Raw genomic sequence first — 27,728 nt, 5'->3', positions numbered from 1 at the left:
ATCATCGACTGATACGGCACAGAAGGAGGCCATTCGGCCCATCGAGCCTGTGCCGGCTCTTTGAAAGAGCGAACCAATTAGTCCTACTCCCCCTGCTTTCTCCCCACAGCCCTGTATACATTTTCCCTTTAAGTATTTATCCAATTTCCTTTTGAAAGTTATTATTCAATCTGCTCCCACCGCCCTTTCAGGCAGCGCATTCCAGATCACAACAACTCGCTGCATAAAAAAAATGTTCCCTTATGTCGCCTCTGGACTCTTTTGCCAATCGCCTTCAATCTGTGTCCTTTGGTTGCCGACCCTGCTGCCACTGGGAACAGTTTCTCCTTACTTATTCTGTCAAAGCCCTTCATGATTTTGAACACCTGTATCAAATCTCAAAAAAAAAAACTTTCTTTGAAATAGTGCCTTGAGATCTTTTTACATTCACCCGAGAGAGCAGCCTCAGTTCAATCTCTCCTCCAAAAGACGGCACCTCCGACAGTGCAGCACTGACACAAGCAGTGACAGCCTGGATTATGGGCTCAAGTCTCCGGAGTGGAGCTCAAACCCACGACTTTCTGACTCAGAGGCGAGTGCAACCTAACACGGACACCCATCCCTGCAGACTCTCAACGGATACCTGCCTGTGTGCTCAGTTACTCCGTTCCTGATGGTAGATTCCAGTAACTGCTGCTTAACTGACAGATTTTCTTCTTCTCTTCCTCCCTCCCTCCTTCACAATTGCTTAATCGAGAGCGATTTGGAAAATTACGAACAGTGCATCTGCAATTTCCTCACTTAGTTATTTTAATAACCTGAGGTGGAAACCATCAGGTCCTGGAAATTTGCTTATCTCAAGTCCCATTATTTTCTTCTTTACCATTTTCTTTATATGTTAAATCCACTAAGTTCCTCCACTTGATATTCTTAGGTCCCTTTTACCGCTGTTATTTTATTCATCTAGGCTGATACTCCCAGTGCCAGTGCTGCACTGTCGGAGGTGCCGTCTTTCAGATGAGACGTTAAACCGAGGCCCTTTCTGCTCTCTCAGGTGGATGTGAAAGATCCCACGGCACTCTTTTGAAGAAGAACAGGGAAGATCACTCCTGTATCCCGGCCAATATTTCTCCCACAACCAACATCCCTAAAACAAATTAATAATGCGGTCATTATCACATTGCTGTTTGTGAGATTGTGGGAGCTTGCTGTGCACAAATTGGCTGCCCGCGTTTCCTACGTTACGACAGTGTTTGCACTTCAAAAAGTACTTTATTGGCTGTAAAGTGCTTTGGAACGTCCAGTGGTCGCGAAAGGTGCTATATAAATGCAAGTCTTTCTTTTCTTTTTTGGGAGGGGGGGGCGGGTGGGGGAGGATTGGTGACATTGGATCCAGCGTTACTAACTTTGGGTCAGATTAAGTTTTAACTGAGACCGTCGCCACGTTTAGGGAATCTCTGGACAAGCGCCATTGGGCGGCCTCGAGTATGACGGCGAACTGCCCCGCGTTATTGGCAGAGCGAGAGAGAGAGAGAGAGAGAGAGAGCAAGGTGTCTTGACCCAGCAGACAAATCTGTTCATTCATCGCTACAGAACGACACCCAGCACACTGCACTGTCACATCAGCTTATTTATAGAGGAACCTGCCCAAAACACACAGACTCTTGGCCGCCATGTGCTCAACATGGGATCCAGAGTCGCCACAGCCTGCAATCCTTTCTGGATCACTTGCGTGTGGCCTGGTGCCTTTAAGAGATAACTCTGACTCTACTTTTTGACTTTTTGGTTTTATTTTTAGAAACATAGAAATCCACCAGCGCAGAAGGAGGCCATTTCGGCCCACCGTGTCCACGCCGGCCGACAAAGAGCCGCACGGCCCTCGGTCAGCTGCCCTGAGGGTCACATATAAACCTATGAACAACCAGTCTGCCCCACACAACTGCGATACCCCATGTGTCGCAACATTCTACACTCCACCCCACCCTCCTCTCTTCCTCACATGTCTTCCGGGAGGTGCAAAGCCACTAGCACCAACCCTTCCCTCCACGCACCTCAACTGAATTGGCCATTCCATACCCCGCCTTGGCAGCTTTCCTTCCCCCTGATCCCGATCCAATGACCCTCGGCTGGAAAGAGTGGAGCATAAACACCGGCACAGACTAGTTGGGCTGAATGGCCTGTTTGTGTAATTCTACATGCTTCGTATTAGGATGTTACTTCCTGACCTCTGCCGTAGAAGTGCCTATGTCACCTTATCCTGGATTGCCTTGTCTGGCCAGGAGTGTGCCAGTTTAACCCTACTGATGCCATCTAATGTCTCATCAGAGAAGGTTCACGAGGTTGATTCCAGGGATGAGGGGGTTGACTTATGAGGAAAGGTTGAGTAGGTTGGGACTCTACTCATTGGAATTCAGAAGAATGAGAGGTGATCTTATCGAAACGTATAAGATTATGAGGGGGCTTGACAAGGTGGATGCAGAGTGGATGTTTCCACTGATGGGGGAGACTAGAACTAGAGGGCATGATCTTAGAATAAGGGGCCGTCCATTTAAAACTGAGATGAGGAGAAATTTCTTCTCTCAGAGGATTGTAAATCTGTGGAATTCGCTGCCTCAGAGAGCTGTGGAAGCTGGGACACTGAATAAATTTAAGACAGAAATAGACAGTTTCTTAAATGTTAAGGGAAATAAGGGGTTATGGGGAGTGGGCGGGGAAGTGGAGCTGAGTCCATATCTGAGTGGATCAGCCATGATCTTATTGAATGACGGAGCAGGCTCGAGGGGCCTTATGGCCTACTCCTGCTCCTATTTCTTATGTTCTTATGTTTTTAGCTACAACAATACAAAAGCAAAATACTGCGGATGCTGAAATCTGGAATAAAAACAGAAAATGCTGGAAATCTCAGCAGGTCAGGCAGCATCTGTGCAGAGGAAGCAGAGTTAAAGTTTCGGGCCGATGACCCTTCGTCAGAACTGGAGAGTGTTCGGAAAGAACGGATTCTTAACAAGCACTGAAAGGCAGAGGGGAAGAAAGAACAAAAGGGAAGGTCTGTAGTAGGGTGGAAGGCAGGAGAGATCAGAGAGACAAAAGGGATGATGGCCCAAATTCAAATGGTAATGCCAGGAGTTAGAAAAACATTAGTCAAGATAGGGTGTGAATGGCGGGATAATGACCAACTGCCATTAGAGACAAGAAGAAAAAAATAAAGAAACAGGCTCTGAGGGTGGGAGAGGGGGTGGAGCCAAAGATTGACAGCGGTTATGCTCTGAAATTGTTGAACTCGATGTTGAATCCAGAAGGCTGTAATGTGCCTAAATGAAAGATGAGGTGCTGTTCCTCGAGCTTCATTGGAACAGTGTAGGAGACCGAGGACGGAGAGGTCAGAGTGGGAGTGGAGCGGAGAATTAAAGTGACAGGCGACCGGAAGCTCGGGGTCGCGCTTACGGACTGAACGGAGGTGTTCCGCAAAGCGGTCACCCAATCTACTTTTGGTCTCCCCAGTGTAGAGGAGACCACATCGTGAGCAGCAAATACAGTATACTAAATTGCAAGAAGTACAAGTAAATCGCTGTTTCACCTGGAAGGAGAGTTTGGGGCCCTGGATAGTGGGAAGGGAGGAGGTATAAGGGCAGGTGTTGCATCTCCTGCACTTGCACGGGAAGGTGCCGTGGGAAGGGGAGGGGGTGCTGGGGGTGATTGAGGAATGGACCAGGGTGTCTCGGAGGGAGCAGTCCCTTCGGAATGCTGAGAGGGGAGGGGAGAGGAAGATGTGATTGGTGATGGGATCACGCTGGAGGTGGCGGAAATGGCAGAGGATGATCCATTGAACGTGGAGGCTGGTGGGGTGAAAGGTGAGGACAAGGGGAACCCTGTCATGGTTCTGAGAGGGAGGGGAAGGGGTGAGAGCAGAGGTGTGGGTCCTGTTAACCACGGCGGAGGGGAAACCTCTATTGAGGAAAAAGGAAGACATGTCAGAGGCACTAGTGTGAAAGGTGGCATTGTCAGAACAGATGCAATGGAGATGGAGAAACTGGGAGAATGGAATGGAGTCCTTACAGGATGCGGGGTGGGGGGAAGTGTAGTCCAGGTAGCTGTGGGAGTCAGTGGGCTTATAGTGGGATAATGGTCGAAAGCCTATCCCCAGAGATGGAGACGGAGAAGTCGAGGAAGGGAAGGGAAGAGTCGGAGATGGACCATGTGAAGGTGAGGGAAGGGTGGAAATTGGATGCAAAGTGAATTAAATGTTAAAGTTCAGGGCGAGAGCAGGAAATGGCACCGATAGTCAGCAATGTACCGGAAAAAGAGATAAGGGAGGGGACCCGAGTAGGGCTGGAACAAAGAATGTTACTCATATCCCACGAAAAGGCAGGCATAGCTAGAACCCATGCAGGTCCCCATAGCAACACCTTTAATTCGAGGAAGAAGCGGAGCACCCTTGGGCCATCCTGGTGGGGGATGGAAGTGCAGAGGGATTGGACGTCCGTGGTGAAAAGGAGACAGCTGGGGCCGGGAAACTGGAAACTGTTAAAATGACGGAGGGTGTCGGAGGAGTCGCGGACGTATGTGGGAAGAGTATGGACAAGTCTTGGCAAATACCTGATCAAACACAAGGAGGAAAACAGAAAGCAATGATGATGAAAGCGACAAATGGAAATCCTGTCTGAGGGAAGAGCAGAACTTCTTCAAGGTGGACATTCCTAGAAGAGAAGTGGCAGTGAGTTAAACACCAAGACAAAAGCAAAATACTGCGGATGCTGGAATCTGGAATAAAAACAGAGAATGCTGGAAGTCACAGCGGGTCAGGCAGCATCTGTGGCGAGAGAAACAGAGTTAACGTTTCGGGTCGATAACTAGTATCTCATCTACCTGCCTGAACTCTTGTGCTTGGTTACAACTCTCTCTGAAACTTCCTGCAACCCCATATCCCAGCCCATGTTCTGCCTCCCTCTTACTCTAGCTTCCTGTACATTCTAAAACCCACCTTCCCCTCCGCTGCTCCTCATTCCCAAGCCCGCCACCTTGACCCCACCCTCCTAAACTAGTACTTCGCCCCCATCCTACAAAAGCCTCTTCCAAACCCACCAGGGTCATTGGGTCAACGTGTCATATTCTTCTGCCACATCTCGGTAACAGTCCTGATGTTGGGAAGTTTAATTACGTTAAAGTGACGGTCTTGGGAAGAGAGATCTGCCCTGCATTTCTATTGTGAATAATAGGAACAAGAGGAGGCCATTCAGCCCCTCGAGCCTGCTCCGCCATTCAATCAGATCACGGCTGATCCGTACCTCAACTCCATTTACCCGCCTTCACTCCATATCCCTCGATACCCTTACCCAACAAACATCGATCGATCTCAGTCTTGAATATTTCAATTAACTATCCCACCCTGGCATCCAGAGCCTTGGGGGGCGGGGGGAGGAGAGAGTTCCAGATTTCCCTGCCCTTTGTGTGAAGAAGTGTTTCCCGACATCACCCCTGAACGGCCTTGGTTCTAATTTTAAGGTTATGCCCCCTTGTTCTGGACTCCCCCCACCAGAGGAAATAGTTTCTCTCCATCTACCTGATTACATGATTCAATCATCTTTAAAACCTCGCTTAGATCACCCCTTAATCTTCTATACTCGAGGGAATACGAGGCTAGTCTATGTATCTTGTCCTGATATACTGGCCCTCGGAGTGTGTCCACAGATTAACCTTCAAGCATCAAATGCACCAGGTGGTTGCGTTGAGAGGTGGTTGCGTTATTTGCAGGCGCTTAAATGTTGTCGAGTAGCAAAATTTAAAAAGGCACGTGATATTGGAGTGCCTCAGTAACTGAATCTATTTTGCAGGTTGTACCAAAAGATACAGCCTAGAATCCCCAGGTTCGTTCCTGAACTCAGTGCCAACTGTGCCTCAGTGGGTAGCACATTCGCTTCGGATTCAGAAGGTTGTGGTTCAAGGCCCGCTCCAGGGACTTGAGCACAAACGTCTAGGCTGACACTCCCAGTGCAGTGCTGGATGAGATATTAAATGTGGACATAAAAGATCCCATGGCACTATTTCGAAGAAGAGCAGGGCAGTTATCCCCGGTGTCCTGAGCCAATATTTATCCTTCAATCAACATAACAAAAACAGTTTAACTGGTCATTATCACATCCTGTTTATGGGAGCTTGCTGTGCGCAAATTGGCTTCCGCATTTCCCGCATTACAACAGTAAATGCACTTCATTTGCCATAATGTGCTGAGAGACGTCCGATGGTCATGAAAGGCGCTATAGAAATGCAAGTCTTTCTTTGAATTCATTGACCTTGGACAGGGAGCTTGCAATTGGCCTCATTACCATGCAACATGCAAGCATGTGGACACCAGGTGACAATGGGATCGGGCTTTGCTGTGATGCTACCCTCCTTTGGGTAAATAGCTGACCACAGCAACTCAGTGTCTTGCCCACCAGCCTTAAAAAATAGGTGAGGAACCAGTGCGCAACTGCCACCCCTGGAACTGTAGGCCCAAGGGCGAAGGCCTCTATAGCAGAGAGAACACTACCAAAACTGCAAATGCGGTGGGCTTCCCCATTTTTTCCTTCTTGATAAGTACAACACAGAAGTCAGATGATGGGAAAAGGCCATTGAACCAATCAAATTCCAGCCCTCTAGTACCCTAATCCAACCAATCATCAGCAAAGTGATGGAAGGTGTCGCGACAGTGCTATCAAGCGGCACTTATTCACCAATAACCTGCTCACCGATGCCCAGTTTGGGTTCCGCCAGGATCACTCGGCTCCAGACCTCATTACAGCCTTGATCCAAACATGGACAAAAGAGCTGAATTCCAGAGGTGTGGTGAGAGTGACTGCCTTTGATATCAAGGCAGCATTTGACCAAGTGTGGCATCAAGGAGCCCTAGTAAAAGTGAAGTCAATGAGAATCGGGGGAAAACTCTCCACTGGCTGGAGTCATACTTTGGCAAAAAAAAATCAAAGAGCAAGTTATTATTTAAATGGAGAAAGATCGCAAAGTGCCGCACTACAGCGGGACCTGGGGGTACTTGTGCGTGAAACACAAAAGGATAGTATGCAGGCACAGCAAGTGATCAGGAAGGCCAATGGTATCTTGGCCTTTATTGCAAAGGGGATGGAGTATAAAAGCAGGGAAGTCTTGCTACAGTTGTACAGGATATTGGTGAGGCCACACCTGGAATACTGCGTGCAGTTTAGGTTTCCATATTTACGAAAGGATATACTTGCTTTGGAGGCAGTTCAGAGAAAGTTCACTAGGTTGATTCCAGGGATGAGGCGGTTGACTTATGAGGAAAGGTTGAGTAGGTTGGGCCTCTACTCATTGGAATTCAGAAGAATGAGAGGTGATCTTATCGAAACGTATAAGATTATGAGGGGGCTTGACAAGGTGGATGCAGAGAGGATGTTTCCACTGATGGGGGAGACTAGAACTAGGGGGCATGATCTTAGAATAAGGGGCCGCCCATTTAAAACAGAGATAAGGAGAAATTTCTTCTCTGAGAGGGTTGTGAATCTGTGGAATTCACCTCCTCAGAGCTGTGGAAGCTGGGACATTGAATAAATTTAAGACAGAAATAGACAGTTCCATGAACGATAAGGGGTTATGGGGAGCGGGCGGGGAAGTGGAACTGAATCTATGATCGGTTCAGCCATAATCTTATTGAATGGCGGAGCAGGCTCGAGGGGCCTTATGGCCTACTCCTGTTCCTATTTCTTATGTTCTTATGTATACCCAGCATAAAGGAAGATGGTTGTGGTTGTTGGAGGCCAATCATCTCAGCCCCAGGACATCGCTGCAGGAGTTCCTCAGGGCGTGTCCTAGGCCCAACCATCTTCAGCTGCTTCATCGATGACCTTTCCTCCATCATAAAGTACACAAGTAGGGATGTTTGCTGATGAATGCACAGTGTTCAGTTCCATTCACAACTCCCCAGATAATGAAGCAGTCCATGCCCACATGCAGCAAGATCTGGACAACATTCAGGCTTGGGCTGATAATTGGCAAGTAACATTCGTGCCACACAAGTGCCAGAAAATGACTATCTGCAGAAAGAGAGTCTAACCACCTCCCATTAACAATCAATGGCATTACCATCAGCAAATCCCCCATCACCAACATCCTCAGGGTCACCATTGACAAAAAATTTAACTGGACCAGCCACATAAACACTGTGGCTACAAGAGCAGGTCAGAGGCTGGGCATTCTGCGGCGAGTGTCTCACCTCCTGACTTCCCAAATGCTTTCCACAAGTCAGGAATGTGATGGAATACTCTCCACTTGCCTGGATGAGTGCAGCTCCAACAACACTCAAGAAGCTCAACACCATCCAGGACAAAGCAGCCCGCTTGATTGGCACCTCATCCACCACCTTCAACATTCACTCCCTCCACCACCGGCGCACCGTGGCTGCAGTGCGTACCATCTACAAGATGCACTGCAGCAACTTGCCAAGGCTTCTTCGACAGCACCTGTCAAACCCGCGACTTCTACCACCAAGAAGGACAAAGGCAGCAGGCACATGGGAACACAGCCACCTCCAAGTCACACACCATCCTGACTTGGAAATATATCGGCTGTTCCTTCATCGTCACTGGGTCAAAATCCTGGAACTCCCTCCCTAACAGCACTGTGGGAGCACCTTCACCACACGGACTGCAGCGGTTCAGGAATGTGGCTCACCACCACCAATTAGGGATGGGCAATAAATCCTGCCTTGACAGCGACGCCCACATTCCATGAATGAATTTTTTTTTTAAAGCTCATCCCTCTAGTGCCCTATTTGAACCAATCAAAGCCCATCCCTCCGGTAAACTAACTCTCCGATCGAAGCCCATCCCTCCGGTACACTAACTCTCCCATTGGAACCCATCCCTCCAGTACACTAATTCTCCCATCGAAGCTCATCCCTCTGGTACACTAACTCTCCCGTCGAAGCCCATCACTCCAGTACACTAACTCTCCCATCGAAGCCCATCCCTCTGGTACACTAACTCTCCCATCGAAGCCCATCCCTCCAGTACACTAACTCTCCCATCGAAGCCCATCCCTCCAGTACACTAATTCTCCCATCGAAGCCCATCCCTCCAGTACACTAACTCTCCCATCGAAGCCCATCCCTCTGATACACTAACTCTCCCGTCGAAGCCCATCCCTCCAGTACACTAACTCTCCCATCGAAGCCCATCCCTCCGGTACACTAACTCTCCCATTGGAACCCATCCCTCCAGTACACTAATTCTCCCATCGAAGCTCATCCCTCTGGTACACTAACTCTCCCATCGAAGCCCATCCCTCTGGTACACTAACTCTCCCGTCGAAGCCCATCCCTCCAGTACACTAACTCTCCCATCGAAGCCCATCCCTCTAGTATTCTAACTCCCCCATCACGAGCAGGTTCTACACTGCTCGCGTTTTATTTTGGTTCTGGAAGTATTTGCACGTCAAAACCCAAGTTTCGTTATCCTGGCGGCAGACCCGCAGAACCATGAAAAAGCGGAGCCTCGCAGTCTGTCACTGGGATAAGGGATCCAGATTTAGCAAATGCAAGCATGCCAGGCTCCCAGAATCTGACCTGAACAGATGCCAGTGAAGCAGTGACTAGGCAGCACAGCTGCCTTTCCGAACATCTCTAATGTTTTATTGCTAGAATATTCCTGGAGGGTAACGGTCACCCCTGAGGGATGGTGGGGATTATTGACCTCATTTTTCGTGCTCCCAACACCTCCATTCCCCACAGCGGAAAACCTGCCTCCATCAGCAGCAACACTTCCCTCAAAACCTCGCCATGATTTGACTTCACAATCTCCACTTTAACAAAAACATGCCCAACCCCCTTAAACCTTTCCTCATACCCGAAATTTCAGATCCCAGGAATCATCCCAGCTGCTTCCCTCTGTCCCCCTCCTTAAGGGCAGCCAGCTTCTTCTCGTGTCCAGACACAGCACATCCCAAAGCCCATCTCCGCCCCCTGCCTCAGCCCACCTGCTGCTGAAACCCTCATCCGTGGCCTTTGTTCCCGCCAGACTCGACTATTCCAACATTCTCCTGTCCAGCAAACCAGGGACTTGAGGCGCTATATAAATGCAAGTTCTTTCTTTCTTTTGCACAGAGCAAAGCAACGACTCGAGAGTTGAATCTCGGCAGTACAATTATATACAAGGATTCCGTAAGGTTGCCCCAACAGGCACAGACATCCCATAAAGTCTCTCACAGCAGCTGGGATGTGGCCACAGGATTGAGAACCAATTATTCAGCAAACAGTCATGGCAATCTAATGTAAGGAACAGGATATCAGATATGTTTTGGCTTTCTCGGATTGTAGAATCTCTCAGCACAGAAGGAGGCCATTCGGCCCATCGTGCCTGTGTTGGCTCTTTTCGAAGAGCGATCTAATTAGTTCCACTCCCTCCGTGCGCTTTCCTCGTACCCGGGCAAGTATTTATCCAACTCCCTTTTGAAAGTTACTATTAAATCTGCTCCCACCGCCCTTTCAGGCAGTGCGTTCCCAATCACAACAACTCGCTGCGTTTAAAAAATGTCTCATTAGCCCTCTGGTGCTTCTGCCAATCATCTTAAATCTGTGTCCCTTGGTTACCGACCCTCTCACCAGTGGCAACCGTTTCTCCTTATTTACTCGTCATCATTTTGAACACCTCGAATAAATCTGCCCTGAAACCTCTCTGCTCTGAGGAGAACAAACAGTTTACGGTGTAGATGCAGTGTTGTTCGTGGTTGTCCCCTTTGTCTCAAATCTCTCCTGCCTTCCACCCTATCACAGACCTTCCTTTTGGGTCTTTCCGCCCCAACCCTGCCTCCCCCTTTCAGGGCCCCAGCAGTTCCTGAAGAATCTGTTACATTTCCGAACTTTTGCCAGTTCTGACGAAGGGTCATCGACCTGAAACGTTAACTCTGTTTCTCGCTCCACAGATGCTGCCCGACCCACTGAGTATTTCCAGCATTTTCTGTTTTTATTTCAGATTCCTGCATCCGCAGTATTTTGCTTGTATGTGTGTGTTTTCCCTGGTTTACTGAGGTACAGACGTCCCCCCCAGTGTCTCATCCAAATGGTCAGTATTTGTACATCGACTAAATCACAACAAGGACCTCACAGCCCAGTCTGCTCACAAAAATATATTTTTCCAGTATGCATCACTTGCTGTCGTATGAGGAGAGATTCAGTAGAATGGGCCACTATTCTCTGGAGTTGAGAAGAATGAGAGGAGATCTCATTGAAATATAACATTCTAATAGGGATTGACAGGGTAGATGCTGAGAGATTGTTTCCCCCTGGCTGGAGAGTCTGGAACTAGGGGACACAGTCTCAGGATAAGGGTTCGGCCATGTAGGACCAAGTGTCATCCTTTGGTTACCGACCCTCCTACCGGGTTGTGAATCTTTGGAATTCTCTGCCCCAGAGGGCAGTGGATGCTGAGTCTCTGAGTATATTCAAGACAGAGATGGATAGATTTTTTAGACACTAAGGGAATCAAGGGATATGCGGATCGGGCAGGAAAGTGGAGTTGAAATTGATGATCAGCTATGCTCTTATTGAATGGCGCAGCAGGCTCTAGAGGTCAAATGACCAACTCCCTCTCCTAATTATGATGTTCTTATGCTGGTGATCAGAAGTAAGAACCCTGGCTGATTTCCCCCACCCAAAACCAGAGAGGCTCTCCTTGCTCCCCTCGCTCCCCTCGCTCCATCCTGACCCCCAACCCCACACTATACCCCGACTCCACACCCAACACTATACCCCGACTCCACACCCAACACTATATCCCGACTCCAGACCCAACACTATACCCCGACCCCCGACTATACCCTGACCCCACACTATACCCCGACCCCATACTATACCCCGACCCCACACTATACCCCGACCCCACACTATACCCCGATCTCCGACCCCACACTATACCCCGACCCCACACTATATCCTGATCTCTGACCCCACACTATACCTGACCCCCGAATCCACACTATACCCCGACCCCCGAATCCACACTATACCCCGACCCCCGACCCCACATTATACCCCGACCCTCGAACCCAACTATACCCCAATCTCTGACCGCACACTATACCCCAACCCCCGAATCCACACTATATCCCGACCCCACACTATATCCCAATCTCTGACCCCACACTATACCCCAACCCCACGTTGCACCCCGACCCCTGACCCTACACTATAACCTGACCCCAGGCTGCACCCCGACCTCACACTATACTCAACCTGTTGCTGTACCTCGACCCCTCGCTGTACCCGGTCTCCAGGCCACATCCCAACCCGACCCGTCACTACACCCTGATCCCACACTATACCCGACCTGTCACTGTACCCGGTCCCGTGGCCCCAAACCATACCCCGACCCCTTGCTGTACCCGGTCCCTAGGCTGCACACCGACCCCACACTACACCCCGATTTGTTGCTGTACCCAGACCCCTGACCCATAACTGCTCTGCTCTCCGTCTCAAAATGAGACAATATTAAGCCTCACAACCACGCTCAACACTCCGTCATCAATGAACAGTGCATGGGAGATCAGCCAGCATTCTAATAAGCTGCAATGCAGTTTGGATATTTCCGGAATAGTGTCTGAAAGTTAAACTGTAGTTGGAGTAAAGGTGCCAACTTTAACCAAGTGATATTAATGATGCAATATGTGCAGCGAATCAGCAATGGGATAATGTCAGCGAATCAGCAATGGGATAATGTCAGCGAATCAGCAATGGGATAATGTCAGCGAATCAGCAATGGGATAATATCAGCGAATCAGCAATGGGATAATGTCAGCGAATCAGCAATGGGATAATGTCAGCGAATCAGCAATGGGATAATGTCAGCGAATCAGCAATAAGCTCATGCCAGCAAATCAGCAATAGCTTCGCCCCAGGGCAGGAGACTGAAACACTAATCCCTTCAAAGTGATTTTGCTTATAAATTAACAACACATGAGTCGTTGCAAACATCTTGGAAAGTGCTACAGCTCAAGCTTTGCAGCACTGACAAATTTATAGCCTTTAATTATTATTTTCTTGATGATAAAAATGCAATCTGAGCTTCTTGAGGGTGGCTGGGATGAATCATCACCCCCACAGCCTTGAACACACTTGCACAGATCCTTTTAAGCGAGTTTTATTTTGGGGGATTTCAGCCAGGTGTTGCGCTGTTCCGTGTATCACAGCTGGCCAGCTGTGCTGATGGGACCTTCCTTTGTTGTTGGTTGATCCTTGATGTCCATGCTCCAATTGAAAGTCTCCTTTCCGCAGTGTGCAGGAAGAGAGATCTGCCCTGCGTTTCCACTGCGGACATAGGAACAGGCCATTCAGTCCCTCCACTCTGTTCTGTCACTTTAATCAGATCAGGGCCCATCTGTACCTCAACTCCATTTACCCGCCATTGCTCCATAGCCCTCGACACCGTAGCCCCAACAAAAATCAACTGATCCCGGTCCTGAAAGCTCCAATTGACCCCCAGCATTGACAGCCTTTTAGAGGGAGAGTTTTTCAGATTTCCACCACACTTGTCTGAAAAATGCTTGCCGATTTCCCTCCTGAATGTTATGATTGTGCCCCCATGTTCTGGAATCATAGAATCATGGACAATTACCACACAGAAGGAGGCCATTCGGCCCATCGTGTCCACGCCAGCCGAAAAAGAGTTACCCAGCCTAATCCCATCTTCCAGCACTCGGTCCGTATCCCTGTAGGTTACAGCTCTTTTAAAAAAGGTACTTAGATGTGCACTTAATGTGGTGAGGCTTTCTGCCTTGATCACCTTTTTAGGTAGTGAATTCCAAACCCCCACCACCCTCTGGGTGAAGAAATATTTCCTCATTTCCCCTCTAATCCTTCTACCAACCACTTTAACTCTATGCCCCCTGATTATTGACCCCTCTGCTAAAGGAAATAGAACCTTCCTATTCTATTTAGGCCCCTCATAATTTTATACACCTCAATTAAATCTCCCCTCAGCCTCCTCTGTTCGAAGGAAAACAACCCCAGCCTATCCAATCTTTCCTCACAGCTAAAGTTTTCTGGCAACATCCTCGTAAATCTCCTCTGCACCCTTTCTAGTGCAATCACATCCTTCCTGTAATGTGATGACCAGAACTGCACGCAGTACTCCAGCTGTGGCCTAACTAATGTTTTATACAATTCGAGCATAACCTCCCTGCTCTTTTGTTCTATGCATGCGCCAGAGGAAATAGTCTCTCCCTATCTATCCCATCGAATCCTCGTGCCACAGGCTTGGAGGAGTTTGCGATTTTGACACAAAATTATTGATCCTCTTTTTTTCCCCGTGAAGATCTGGCCTTTAGCCAGAAATAGAACTGTATCTACATTACCAGTACTGGCCCAGAAAAATGCAAAAATGATGTGACCTCCAGCCTGGATAACGCAGGGTCATGGACACTCCGGAGGGTACACAACCCAGTCACCGGAACGCTGACTGATATCGGAGGAGATAGAAATACATTAAAAAATTACGGGGCGACATGATGCCAGTGTTTAAATGACGAAAGGATGAGGACACAGTAGATAGACTGTTTCCTGTAATTAAGGGGTCAAAAACAAGATACAAGAATAAATGTGAGTGCTTTAGACAGAAGGCAGGTGAAACCAGTTTGCGAGGCTGTGGAATTGACTTAGGTGATACAGAAACGATGTCAACATTCAAGATTAGATTGGTGGATGGAGGAAGAGGGAATAGAGAGAGATTGTGCAACGAGACAGAGTTAATTAGTAATCTCATAGTAAAGGATTCTCTGGGGAAGAGTGATCATAACAGAGATGGGGATAGGACGTGTAAATTTATTCAGGTTTATTTGCTTTTGTGCAGGGGAATGCCGACGTGGACTGGTTGGGCCGAATGGCCTGCTTCCTGTTTTGTAGCTATGACTTTCAGTTGAAAAAAAATGAAACTGTAAGCCAAGTTAATTAAATACATAAACTTGAATTAATTAAATGAAACAAGATTATATAATGCAGGTGGTGTGCCGCAAGTGCAGCATGTGGGAGTTTGTGGAGAGCATTGTGACGACCATGCCTGCAGCAAGTGTCTGCATCTCGAGTAACTTCGGCTCAGAGTTGTTGAGCTGGAGTCCGAGGTGCAGACAGTGCAGGGTATCAGGGAGGGGGAAGAGTTACCTGGATACCATGATGCAGGAGTCAGTCGCACCCCTCAGGTTATGTAGTGATACAGATCTGGTTAGTGGTCAGGGACAAGAGGGTGTGCAAGGGGGAGAGAGTATAAAAGCAGAGAAGTCCTGCTACAACTGTACAGGGTATTGATAAGGCCACACCTGGAGTACTGCTTTGGTCTCCGTATTTAAGGAGGGATATACTTGCAATAGAGGCTGTTCAGAGAAGGTTCACTAGATTGAGTCCGAAGATGAGGGGGTTGACTTATGAAGATAGGTTGAGTCTATACACATTGAAGTTCAGAAGAATGAGAAGTGATCTTATTGAAACATATAAGATAATGAGGGGGCTTGACAAGGTGGATGCAGGGAGGATATTTCCACTCATGGGGGAATCTAGAACTAGGGGGCATAGTCTCAGAATAAGGGGCTGCCCATTTAAAACTGAGATGAGGAGGAATTTCTTCTCTGAGGGTTGTAAATCTATGGAATTCTCTGCCTTAGAGAACTGTAGAGGCTGAGTCATTGAAAATATTTAAGGCAGAGATAGACAGATTTGAGCGATAAGGGAGTAAAGGGTTATGGGGAGCGGGCAGGGAAATGGAGCTGAGTCCATGATCAGATCAGCCATGATCTTATTGAATGGCAGAGCAGGCTCGAGGGGCCAAATGGCCTCCTACTGCTCCTATTATGTTCTTGTGTGACTTGTGACTCAGGCAGGTAAGGGGACCCCAGGTGCAGTGCTGGAGGGGCCTCGGCCTTTGCCCTGATCCAACCGGGATGAGGTTCTTGCTGCCTGTGTGGACGAGGGCAAAGTTTGCAGGGTGGACGAACAAACTGACCACGCCATGTGCTACAGGAGGCCATTCGGGGGGGGGGGGGGAAAGAGAGTGAAAAGGAATGTTGTCGTGGGTAGGGGATGGTGTGGTCAGGGGGAATAGCTACTGTTCTCTGCAGCCGCGACTGGGAGTTCCAAAGGTTGTGTTGCCTGCCCGGTGCATGGGTTAAAGACATCTCCTTGTGGCTAGAGAAGAAACTTGGAGTGGGAGCGAGAGGATCCAGTTGTTGTGGTCCATGTAGGAACCAACAACACAAGTAGAACTCGGAATGTGATTCTACGGAGAGCGTTTGAGGAGCTAGGATCCAAATTAAAAAGTTTTGGTCTTCTCATCGGAGGAAGGATGTACTTGTCTTAGAAGCAGAGCAACAAAGGTTCATTAGATTGATCCTTGGAATGATGGGGTTGTCCGATGAGGAGAAATTGAATAGATTGGGCCTATACACTCCGGGATTTAGAGGCATGAACCATACAAGATTCTAAGGGGATTGAAAAGGTAGATGCTGAGAGATTGTTTCCCCTGGCTGGAGAGTCCAGAACTAGAGGGCACAGTCTCAGGATAAGGGGTCGGCCATTTAAGACTGAGATGAGGAGGAATTTCTTCACTCCGAGGGTTGTGAATCTATGGAATTCTCTGCCCCAAAGGGCTGTGGATGCTGAATCTGAGATTTTTAGACTCGGGGGGAATTAAGGAATAGGAGGGCCGGGAGGGGGGGGGGGAAATAAAAATCAGGCAGGAAAGTGGAGTCAAGGTCAAAGATCAGCCGTAGTGAATGGCGAATCAGGCTTGAGGGGCCGTATAGCCGACTACTGCTCCTAATTTTTAGTTATTTTTTAAAGCGCCTTTAACGTACTTCACAGGAGCGTGAATCAGACAAAAATTGATACTGAGCCACATAGACATATTAGGTGAATGGCCTAAAGCTTGTTCAAAGAGGTCGGTTTTAAGGAGTGTCTTAAAGGAGGAGGAGGAGAGAGGTGGAGAGGGTTAGAGAAGGAATTCCGGAGCTCGGGATCCAGGCTGCTGAAGGCTGGAGCGATAAAAATCAGGGATGCAGAAGAGGCCTGAATTGGAGGAGCGCAGAGATCTCAGAGGGATGGAGGAAATTAGAGAGATAGGGATGGGCTTTGAAGAAGAGGATGAGAATGTTGCCGAACCGGGAGCCAATGTAGGTCAGTGAGCACAGGGGGTGATGGGTGAACGGGACTTGGTGCGAGTTAGGACACAGGGCAGTGAGCACAGGGGGTGATGAGTGAGCGGGACTGGGTGTGAGTTAGGACACGGGGCAGTGAGCACAGGGGTTGATGGGTGAGCGGGACTGGGTGCAAGTTAGGACACGGGGCAGTGAGCACAGGGGGTGATGAGTGAGCGGGACTGGGTGTGAGCTAGGACACGGGGCAGTGAGCACAGGGGGTGATGGGTGAGCGGGACTGGGTGCGAGTTAGGACACGGGGCAGTGAGCACAGGGGGTGATGAGTGAGCGGGACTGGGTGCGAGTTAGGACACAGGGCAGTGAGCACAGGGGGTGATGGGTGAGCGGGACTGGGTGTGAGTTAGGACACGGGGCAGTGAGCACAGGAGGTGATGGGTGAGCGGGACTGGGTGCGAGTTAGGACACGGGCAGCAGAGTTTTGGATGAGCCGAAGGTTATGGAAGGTGGAAGGTGGGAGGCCGGCCAGAAGAGTGTTGGAATATAGTCGAGTCTGGACAAAGCAAAGGCACGAATGAGGGTTTCAGCAACAGAGAAGCTGAGGCGGGGGCGGAGACGGGCGATATTATGGAAGCGGAAGTGAGCGGTCTCGGTAATGGAGAGGATTTGGGGTCAGAAGCTCAACTCGGGGTCAAAAAGGATGCCAAGGTTGCAAACAGTCTGGTTGATCCGCCAATGGGATCGGCACAGCATAGAGAAGGGTAAAATGCGGATTGGGAACAGCGTTTCTGTGGTCATGGGTTCTCACTTGCGCCAACATCAATCCAGCAGTCGTCGAACCAAACCATGTGTCTGCCTCAAGCAGTGTTACAGTAGCTGCTACGTTGGTACGTGGGCTCGGCACACAGGGAAGGCATCAACATGTCCACCTCCCTTGACTATCAATGGCCAGCAGTATGGTGCGGTCAACATTCAAGCCTTCCCCTCCATGGCACAATTTCCCCACCACCCTCACAGGAGATCAGCTTACCTTGGATGCACTGCAGGGATCCATCTTCTGCTCTGATGGTGAAGGTTTCGCCGGGATTAACCTGCACCAAAATAACCTGCAACAAAGACACCAGAGTTAGCTGGAGACCAGGACCGAACCAAACCCACCATGAACGCTAACCAACACCCAATCGCCCCCCCCGCCCCACCGCATACAATGACCCTCCCTTCCATAGTTCAGCCGGATAGGACGAGGAGTATCGGGTTGGACCCAGCAGCATGGTAGATGTGTGGAGTTACCTGATCTCAGTCGGCACAGTGCTGGGACACTACAACTGGAAGGGTGGTTTGGTGGGGGGGGGGGGGGGGGGGAGGGGGGGAAACAGGTTAGTATTCCTACCCAGTAACCACACCGCGAGGATGGCCAGAACAGAAGGTTTTGAAATTCAATGGGGATCTGATAGAAACATATAAAATTCTGACGGGTTAAGACAGGTTAGATGCAGGAAGAATGTTCCCAATGTTGGGGAAGTCCAGAACCAGAGGTCACAGTCTAAGGATAAGGGGTAAGCCATTTAGGACCGAGATGAGGAGAAACTTCTTCACTCAGAGAGTGGTGAACCTGTGGAATATGCTCTACCACAGAAAGTTGTTGAGGCCAGTTCGTTAGATATATTCAAAAGGGAGTTAGATGTGGCCCTTATGGCTAAAGGGATCAAGGGGTATGGAGAGAAAGCAGGAATGGGGTACTGAAATTGCATGATCAGCCATGATCATAGTGAATGATGGTGCAGGCTCGAATGGACCTATTTTCTACGTTTCTATATTTCTATGATGCGATAACGGAATGCTTAATAGTTATTCTTCGGGACACGGACATCGCTGGCAAGGCCGATATTTATTGCCCATCCCTAGTTGCCCTCAAGAAGGTGGCAGTGGGCCTTTTTCTTGAACGTGTAGTGTTTGATACAACCAAGTGTCTCGCTAGACCACTTCACAGGGCAGTTAAGATTCAACCATGTTGGTGTGGGAATGGAGTCACATATAGGCCCAGAGCGGGTAAGGACAGCAGGTTTCCTTCCCGAAAGGGACAGCAGTGAACCAGATGGTTTTTTTTTTAAAATGACAATCCGACAACTTCATGGTCACTTTTACTGAGACCAGCTTAGTTAAATTTTCCGTGGTGGGATTTAAGCTCACATTCTCTGGATTACTCGTCCAGTAACATAAACACTACACCACCGTAGCCAACATGATAAGCAACAAACAACACATTCATTGTGATTTTAAACAAAATTCACAATCTGCCACTCACTGCTACCTTGCAGACTCACTAAACTCTCCCAAGTCTGGATCGAACCAATTGCTCAATTTCAACATTAAACACAGTGAGGTATTGGCAGTTAGAGGATCGTGATCAAAAACATAGTGACAGGCAGCGGAGATGAGGAGTTCTCCCCCGGTGTCCTGGTCAAGAGCTGTCGCCCACATGTCACTCAAAAACAGCCGAGCTGGTCATTATCACATCGCTGTTTGTGGGAGCTTGCTGTGCGCAAATTGCTGGCCAGGTTTCCTACATTACAACAACGACAACATTTCAGAAGTATTTCATTGGGTGTGAAGCACAATTTTAACATCCTAAGGTGCCGTATGAATGCAAGCCTTTGCTTCAATAGGCAAAGGCGACATTTCAAAAAGAATGTCATTGGCCGAGAAGTGCAGTGGGATATTCAGAGGTGGTGACAGGCGCTGTATAAATGCAAGTCTTTCGTTAACATTCAAATGTCGAGGGGTGAAGTTGAAAATATTTTCTTCCAAATGTGTAAAGGTTGGTTTAAAGATGATCCCTCAGAGTAGAAAGATTGGAGATTATTTAATGTCATAGCAACCGAATGGAGCCTCATCCTAGACATAACAGCGCTTTACATCGAAGGCTGCATTGACTATTATCTCTGCCTACTGAAGCAAAAATTCGCATTTCTAGAGCGCCTTTCATGACCTCAGGACATCCCAAAGTGCTTCACACCCAATTAAATACTTTTGGAGTGTAGTCGCTGTTGTAATGTAGGAAACGCGGCAGCCAATTTGCGCACAGCAAGCTCCCACAAACAGCAATGTGATAATGATCAGATCATCTGTTTTAGTGATGTTGATTGAGGGATAAATATTGACCCAGGACACCGGGGAGAACTCCCCTGCTCTTCAAAAAAAGTACTATGGGATCTTTTACATCCACCTGAGAGAGCAGACGGGGCCTCGGTTTAACGTCTCATCCAAAAGACGGCACCTCCGACAGTGCAGCACTGCACTGGGAGTGTCAGCCGAGATGATACACTCAAGTCTCCGGAACTGGAACTCGAACCCATGACTTTCCAACTCCGAGGCAATAGTGCTACCCACTGAACCACGGCGGAAGTAATGTTCAAGTCCCAATCCAGGATTTGGGCACATAATCTAGGCTGAGAGAGCCTCCGCTGTATTGTCAGAGGTGTCATCCTTCAGATGAGACATTAAAACAAGGCCCCGTCTGCCTCTTCGATGTGAAACTCCATCACCCAGTTCTTTCTGCTGATCTGACTATGACCTCCTGAAGTCTCTTCTTGGCACAAATTGGCTGCCGCGTTTCCCACATTACAACAGTGACTACACTTCAAAAGTACTTAATTGGCTGTAAAGCACTTTGAGGTGTCCGGTGTCCGTGAAAGGTGCTATAGAAATGCAAGCCTTTCTTTCTTCATTCTTTCTTTCTCTACAGTCCTCCTTGCGGTTTGCTTCTATTGGTGTCAACCACAGCTCAGTAGGTCGCACTCTCGTCTGAGGCAGGCAGTTGCAAGTTAGATGCAGAAAGAATGTTCCCAATGTTGGGGAAGTCCAGAACCAGGGGTCACAGTCTGAGGATAAGGGGTAAGCCATTTAGGACCGAGATGAGGAGAAACTTCTTCACCCAGAGAGTGGTGAACCTGTGGAATTCTCTACCACAGAAAGTAGTTGAGGCCAATTCACTAAATATATTCAAAAGGGAGTTAGATGAAGTCCTTACTACTCGGGGGATCAAGGGGTATGGCGAGAAAGCAGGAAGGGGGTACTGAAGTTTCATGTTCAGCCATGAACTCATTGAATGGCGGTGCAGGCTAGAAGGGCTGAATGGCCTGCTCCTGCACCTATTTTCTATGTTTCTATGTTTTCTAAGTCCCACTCTAGCAACTTGAGCACATGATCTAGGCTGACACTCCCAGTGCAGTGCTGAGGGAGTGCTGTACTGTCGGAGGTGCCGTATTTCAGATGAGACTGCTCTCTCAGGTGGATGTAAAAGATCCCATGGCACTATTTCGAAGAAGAGCAGCGGCGTTCTCCCCGGTGTCCTGGGCCAATATTTATCCCTCAATCAACATCACTAAAAGAGATTATCTTGTCATTTATCTCATTGCTGCTTGTGGGAGCTTGCTGTGCACAAATTGCCTGCCGCGTTTCCTACATTACAACAGTGACTGCACTTGAAAAGTACTTCAAGGCTGTAAAGCGCCTTGGGATATTGTGGTCACGAAAGGCGTTATAGAAATGCAAGTCTTTGCTTCAATAGGCAGAGATAAGAGTCAAGGCAGCCTTCGATGTAAAGCGCTGTTATGTCTAGGATGAGGATCCTTGCGGTTGCTATGACATTAAACAATCTCCAATCTTTCTCCTTTGGGATATTCTTTAACCCAACCTTTACACATTTGGCAGAAAATATTTTCAGCTTTACCCCTCGACATTTGAATGTTAAAGGCTTGCATTGCTATAGCGCCTTTCTAGCCTCAGGACGTCCGAAATGGTTTTAGAGCCAATGAGGTGTAGTCACTGTTGTAGTGTAGGACAGGACAGCCCCAGCAACAGCAATGTGATAATGACCAGATCATCTGATTGCAGGTGCTCACTGAGCGATAAATAAATCGGACAGGACACTTGGGATAACTCCTCTGCTCCTCTTCAAAGTAGTGCCGTGGGATCTTTTACGTCCACCTGATACCGAAGCCCCCGTCTGCGCTTTTAACGGGGCATCTGAAAGACGAAATGATGAACTCAGATGATGTGAGCGTTATCGCATTTCTGTTTGTGGGAGCTTGCTGTGCACAAATTGGTTGCCGCATTTCTTACATTATAACAGTGACTGCACTTCAAAAGAAAAAAGTACTTCATTGGTCGCAAAGCGTTTTGGGAGGTTGTGTGGATTTGGGAGATGGTGCTGCAGATGTTGGGGGGGGCGGGGGGAGGGGGGCGGGGGGAGGCTGGTTTTCTTCCCCTGACCGAGGATCGAACCCTCGCTGGTACTCGCTCCCTCGGCCTGAAGATGGGTCTCTCAGGCCCCGGAGGGTGCAGAGCAGTCAGTGGGCGGGTCAGGGACTACGTACAACCTCCTACGTTGCAGGAACAAATTTAATCCGAACATTCGGCGACCGTCTCCCACATGCAAAGTCAACAAGCCAAACGTTCATTCAACAATTGCTGACAACGCCAAGTCTCAAATAACAGTTGGTTGCGAGGGCGACAGACAGCTGTTATGTGTCCGCTGACTGCGGAGAGGTAACTTGAGTTCAGTTGTCGAGTCCGGGGTGAAGTGGCGCAGTGTGGCTTCGGTGTGGGGGCGGGGCCGCGAGGGGTAGTGTACAGAAGGACACTTTACATAGAATGACACCCAACATACAGCAGAGAAACAGGTCATTGGGCCCAACTGGTCCGTGCCGGTGTTTATGCCCCACACCAGCCTCCTGCCACCCCTCTTCATCTCACCCCATCAGCAGAACCCTCTATTCCTTTCTCCCTCATGTGTTTATCTCGCTTCCCCTTAAATGCATCTGCACTGTTTGCCTCAACCACTCCCTGTGGTAGCAAGCTCGACATTCTCACTACTCTCTGGGGAAAGAAGTTTCTCCTGAGTTCCTTATTGATTTTATTAGTGACTAGCTTATATTGATGGCCCCCAAGTTTTGGCCTCCCCCACAACATCTTCTCTGCAGCTACCCTATCAAACCCCTTCATACTCTTAAAAGGCCTCCATCAGGCCATCCCTCAGCCTTCTCTTTTCTAGAGTAAAGAACCCCAGCCAGTTGAGCCTTTCCTGATAGTTATAACCTCGAAATATTTTTGCACCTTCACCAATGCCTTTATATCCTTTTTATAATATGATCAGAGGCGTGAAGAGCTCCAAGCAAGGTCTGATACAAGTTCAAAAAAACCTCTCCGCTTTCCAATTCTATCCTTCCACCAATGAACCCCAGTGTGTGGATTGCATTTTTATGGTCCTATTCACCTGCATCGCTAATTTTAGTGATCTGTGTATCTACCCCCAGATCCCTTTCCTCATCCACCTCATATAGACTTATTGTCTAAGGAGTATGTAACCTCCTATACGTCCTACCAAAATGCACCACCTCACACTTACCAATAATGCATTATATGACCTCCCACCTAATTAAATGGCCATTTCCCCATCCCCTCCCCATCTCCAATATTTTTAAAAACAGGCGAGGGTGCAGAAGAGATTTACTACAATGGTACACCAGAGGATGAGGGACTCCAGTTATGTGAGGAGATGGGAGAAGCTGGGGTTGTTCTGGGGTGCTGGGGTGCAGAGAAGGTCAAGGGAAGATTTAATAGAGGTGTTCCAAATCATGAGGGGTTTCCATCGAGTAAATCAGGAGAAAGAGTTTCCAGTGGCAGGAGGGTCAATAACCAGAGGACGCAGATTTAAGATAATTGGCAACAAAAAAAAAAAGAGCCGAAATGAGGGAAAAAAAATCACGCAGCGAGTTGTTGTGATCGGGAACGCGCTGCCTGAAAGGGCGGTGGGAGCAGATTCAATAGTAACTTTCAAACGGGAATTGGATAAATACTTAAAAAGGAAACATTTTGTTGGGCTGTGGGGAAAGAGCCGGGGGGGGGGGGGGGGGAAGAGGGGCGGTGGGACTAATTGGATAGCTCTTTCCCAAGAGCCATCGTAGGCACGATGGCTCCAAATGGCTTCCTTCTGTGCTGAATGGTCCTATGATTAAGCTACCAAGGACAGAAGCTCTGGAATTCCCTCCTCTCTCTCCTCCTTTAGACGCTCCTGAAAACATACCTCTTTGACCAAGCTTTTGATCACCTGTTCCAATATCTCATGATGTGGCTCGGTGTCACATTTAGTTTGATATTCACTCCTGTGATGCGCCGTCAGACGTTTCACTATGCTAAAGGCGCTGTATAAGTACAAGCTGTTGTTGCTTCTATAATAAATGAAAGTGTTCAATGAAATTAAGAAGAAAAGAACACTCAATTATTTAAAAAAGACTCAATGGTTTTCTCCCCGTGTATTCTCCCCGCAGAGAGATTAATCCGAGGTTCCTCGAGCCTGCAGGGCAATCCATCAGGGTTGGCAACCCCCGATTCTACCCCATTGTCTGATGCTAAAGTCATCTTTGCCCCTGCCCCTGACTTTTGGCTGCCTTTGGTGCTACCATGACAACCAGACTCATGCCCGGCTGTTGTCCTGGCAACCGTCAGTCGTCACGGCAAGCTGGCTGGTCCTGGGCTCTGTAAAGCATGCTGGGAGGTGTAGTCCATTTGCTTGGCCTCAAGCTTCGGCCTGTGATCTGTAAACTAATCGACAACCTGCCGGGCTGTGCAGCAGCCCCGAATTCAGAGTACAAACGGAACAAACTGCTGTAAAAACCTACTTCAGTCGTATATTAAAACATATGCAGCCTATGGATATCTTACGTGCCGGGTGAACGGATGGTTGCTTAGAAGCTAGTTATGTAACATAACAGTTGCAAGTAACGAGGAATAATCCGTGTCTTGTTCCTTAGCCATATAAGCTGAATAAGGGGCTCAAATATGTAGATTGTTAATATAGACATCTCTGGAAAATCAGCAGTTACCGCTCCCTTTCCTGTTACCATAGCAACACTCACAATGATCTCATTGTCAAGCCATTGGCCTAGTGACACTGTCTCACATTCTCTCTTTACACCGACCCATACAATTTTGTGCTGATTTTGTCTTTGCGCCATCGAGGTCAATGCTTTCCCCACCACTGCCCCATCAGACGCTCTTCGAACTTTACTCTGTATCTAACCCGCGCTGTAGCTGCCTTGGGAGTGTTTGATGGGACAGTGTAGAGGGAGCTTTACTCTGTATCTAACCCGTGCTGTACCTGCCCTGGGAGTGTTTGATGGGACAGTGTAGAGGGAGCTTTACTCTGTATCTAACCCGTGCTGTACCTGCCCTGGAAGTGTTTGATGGGACAGTGCAGAGGGAGCTTTACTCTGTATTTAACCCCGTGCTGTACCTGCCCTGGGAGTGTTTGATGGGACAGTGTAGAAGGAGCTTTACTCTGTATCTAACCCGTGCTGTACCTGCCCCGGGAGTGTTTGATGGGACAGTGTAGAGGGAGCTTTACTCTGTATCTAACCCGTGCTGTACCTGCCCTGGGAGTGTTTGATGGGACAGTGTAGAGGGAGCTTTACTCTGTATCTAACCTGTCTGTACCTGCCCTGGGAAAGCTCAACTCCAACACTGGGAATGCGTGCCAATCTTACTGAAGTTACGCCCTCAGTTTGATAAGTGCGATATTTTTTTTTTAAATGTGGAAGGCGTGACGAGGTCTGTGTGATGAATATTCTCAGGATGCTACATTTCAAAGTCAGCAGTGACTCGATCCACATTTCATGGAAAGCAAACAGCTCTCTGTCTTAAATTGCGGGAACTGAGCAATGTCTTAAGCTGGTTCTCTGCCCAATGATATTAAACACCCTGACAGTCAGCTACGCTCAACCCGTTATGCTATGCAATCTTTGTAAACAGCTCCCCGCGGACTATTGATGCTGACAAAAAAGCTTTCAGCTCCTGCAGGCTGCTGCAATATAGTCAACAGCTTGCAAATTAGCGCCAGTCAGTACTGGCCCAGCAGCTGCAGACTGCCAGAACCTGGTTACTGGAAAACAATTTATAATTTCTGTCTGCCGTCGTCGCAGAAATTTAATTCTCGTCGGTTCTTCTTCCGCTTTTTCCTGACCTTGCTGAGATTGAATGCACTTCAGCCATGCTGTCCCCTCTCTCCCTCACTCCCTCCTCGGCCGACCAACAGATGAACAATGACGGACAGGTAAAGACCATCTGGTCCATCCAGCCTGTCCCACACAATGGCGATATCTTGTGTATCACAACACACACACTCCACCCCACCCCGCGAAACCATGTGATCTCCTGGGAAAGACAAAAAAAAGAGATTAAAAGCCCAGGCCAATTTGGGAAAAAAATCTGGGAAATTCCTCTCTGACCCATCTCGGCGATTGAACCTATTAAAGAGATCACTCTGGTGTTGAGTTCCCTGCAGTACCTAACTTAGGAGGTCACCGGTAGATACCATCCCTCTGACCCCAAGGTGAAGGAGCCACAGCGAACCTCGGCACCTCTGGAGGCCGACTGAGAAAGACTTGCATTTATATAGCGCCTTTCACCACCTCAGGATGTCCCAAAGCGTTTTTCAGCCAATCAAGTACTTTTCTGAAGTGCACTCACTGTAGGAAACACAGGCAGCCAATTTGCGCACAGCAAGATCCCACAAACAGCAACATGATTATGACCAGATAAAAGATAGAAACATAAAAAATGGGTGCAGGAGTAGGCCACTAGGCCCTTTGAGCCTGCACCACCATTCAATGAGATCATGGCTGATCCTTCACCTCAGTACCCCTTTCCTGCTTTCTCTCCAGACCACTTGATCCCTTTAGCCATAAGGGCCACATTTAACTCCTTCTTGAATATATCCAATGAACTGGCATCAACAACTCTCTGCGGTAGGGAATTCCACAGGTTAACAACTCTCTGAGTGAAGAAGTTTCTCCTCATCTCAGTCCGAAATGGCTTACCCCTTATCCTTAGACTGTGTCCCCTGGTTCTGGACTTTCCCAACATCGGGAACAATCTACCTGCATTAAACCTGTCCCGTCCCGTCAGAATCTTGTATGTTTCTATGAGATCCCCTCTCATCCTTCTAAACTGCAATGTATAAAGGCCCAGTTGATCCAGTCTCTCCTCATATGTCAGTCCAGCCATCCCTGGAATCAGTCTGGTGAACCTTCGCTGCACTCCCTCAATAGCAAGAACGTCCTTCCTCCAATTAGGAGACCAAAACTGAACACAATATTCCAGGTGAGGCCTCACCAATGCCCTGTACAACTGCAGTAAGACCTCCCTGCTCCTATACTCAAATCCCCTAGCTATGAAGGCCAACATACCATTTGCCTTCTTCACCGCCTGCTGTACCTGCATGCCAACATTCAATGACTGATGTACCATGACACCCAGGTCTCGTTGCACCTCCCCCTTTCCTAATCTGCCGCCATTCAGATAATATTCTGCCTTCGTGTTTTTGCCCCCAAAGTGGATAAACTCACATTTATCCACATGATACTGCATCTGCCATGTATTTGCCCACTCACCTAACCTGTCCAAGTCACCCTGCAGCCTCTTAGCGTCCTCCTCACAGCTCACACCGCCACCCAGTTTAGCACCATCTGCAAACTTGGAGATATTACGCTCAATTCCTTCATCTAAAATCATTAATGTATATTGTAAATAGCTGGGGTCCCAGCATTGAG

At 48.4% G+C, this 27,728-nt stretch overlaps 1 protein-coding gene across 3 annotated transcripts in view; it reads right to left on the bottom strand.

The window, feature by feature from the left end:
* The window catches only part of fndc3ba (fibronectin type III domain containing 3Ba), a 411,236-nt gene that overhangs the window by 277,517 nt on the left and 105,991 nt on the right, over positions 1-27,728 (bottom strand). For all 3 annotated transcript variants that reach the window (XM_070882439.1, XM_070882441.1, XM_070882440.1), the window contains exon 3: positions 18,149-18,224. In XM_070882439.1, the coding sequence (XP_070738540.1) occupies positions 18,149-18,224 (76 nt within the window). The remainder of the gene's footprint in view (positions 1-18,148; positions 18,225-27,728) is intronic.

Source organism: Pristiophorus japonicus, chromosome 6 (assembly GCF_044704955.1).
Source record: "Pristiophorus japonicus isolate sPriJap1 chromosome 6, sPriJap1.hap1, whole genome shotgun sequence".
NCBI lineage: Eukaryota > Metazoa > Chordata > Chondrichthyes > Pristiophoridae > Pristiophorus > Pristiophorus japonicus.
This window is presented reverse-complemented; position numbering and strand designations above follow the sequence as displayed.